The 1,388-nt window shown below is 43.5% G+C and overlaps 1 protein-coding gene across 1 annotated transcript; it reads right to left on the reverse strand.

The window, feature by feature from the left end:
* Positions 1 to 94: 94 nt before the first annotated feature.
* Pmar_PMAR022722 (Protein FAM96B, putative) lies at positions 95 to 376 on the reverse strand (the record flags this gene model as incomplete). Its single annotated transcript, XM_002779413.1, has 2 exons — positions 95 to 178; positions 225 to 376. Coding segments are annotated over 2 exons (236 nt in total), but the record flags the coding sequence as incomplete, so codon positions are not given.
* Between the last annotated feature and the right edge of the window lie 1,012 nt (positions 377 to 1,388).

The raw sequence follows: 1,388 nt of genomic DNA on the forward strand, positions 1-1,388 counted from the left end.
ATTACCGAAATCATTGAGTAACTTACTCCTAATACCTGCTAATACGACGCATCCACAGACTTACATAATAATAATCCAACAATATTATTATTACATAAACCAATCAAGGTAGCTAGAGAACAATGTTCTACAGTTGGTGTAAATTCGATCATCATAGTATCATCTTTCACGCATACACCTACTAATGATTATGATGAAAAGTATATATAGCATCATACTACTACCTGTGGGATAACAAATTCTTAATTGTGATAATGTCCACATAGGATATTCAGGATCTTTAATATTTTTAATAGATGCCCATACATCCATCTCTATTGGAGTCATAATACAACTAGCAAGATGATCGGCGGCGACCACTTCATCATCAGAGTATCTAACGACTATAGGTATATAACAATACATCTTATTATTATAATACACTCTAGGATGATATCTTTTTATATTATCATCCATTCTATAACCCATCTCTGTTGTAGTTGTTGAGCATACATCCTTATGCTCTTCTTGTTCATCATCATCATCATCATTATCATGAGTCATTATTATGAATTATACGTAAAGGTGATAATCAAGATCATAACGCTGCCATCTACACTGTTTGTTAACTCTGTTGAGGGTGTTCTTGTTCTCTGCTAACAACTCAAGTCTTCGTAAGATGGTGTAAGGTAGGCTAGGCTAGTAGTATTGGTGACGACTGATGACACGTTCACAGCAGAGTGAACAAGAAAGGGATCAACAAAGTTTTGTCATGAGAGCTCGGCGTGACCTCGCTCTTTAGCTATGGCACGGCGGAGCGAAGTAAAGCACGTTTCGCAACTTTCCCACTTCCATCTCGGAGATGGAACACTCCGGGGGCGCGACATGACCTACCTACAAAGTACCGAAGAGCGGAGACGAAAGGCATTGTTCAAACTGACTGACCAAGTAGGGATTGGACTTCAGGTAGCCGCCAATCTTATAGATGCACTGATTGTTCGGAAGTCATCAATGCTCGACTCAGCAGTATGCTAGGAGAAGGAGTACCGACCGATATCGTAGTACTGGATATCGTCGAAGGGTGAGAGAGAGCAGCTCGATCATGCAACATTCATGAGAGCTAACGAGTGTCGACTGGCCGTGACGCATTACCCCTCCCCAGAGTAGCGACCTTCGCGTGTGAGAATGATAGGCACTGAGTGCTGACCAACGCGGACAGAAGCACGAAGGCGCGGGAGAGGATCCTGCTCAAGTCACCGGTCACACCCCGACAGAAAGGTAATAATGACGAACCCTCCTGTAGGCGGGTAGTTCAGGCTTGCGCACCGCTGGCAACCCGGAGGTACCAGTAAACATCCCGGAGGGTAATGGTGGCACAAGGTGGACTGAGGCTCTCTCGAAAGACAAAC

This window comes from Perkinsus marinus, assembly GCF_000006405.1.
Source record: "Perkinsus marinus ATCC 50983 genomic scaffold scf_1104296947554, whole genome shotgun sequence".
NCBI classification, from domain to species: domain Eukaryota; phylum Perkinsozoa; order Perkinsida; family Perkinsidae; genus Perkinsus; species Perkinsus marinus.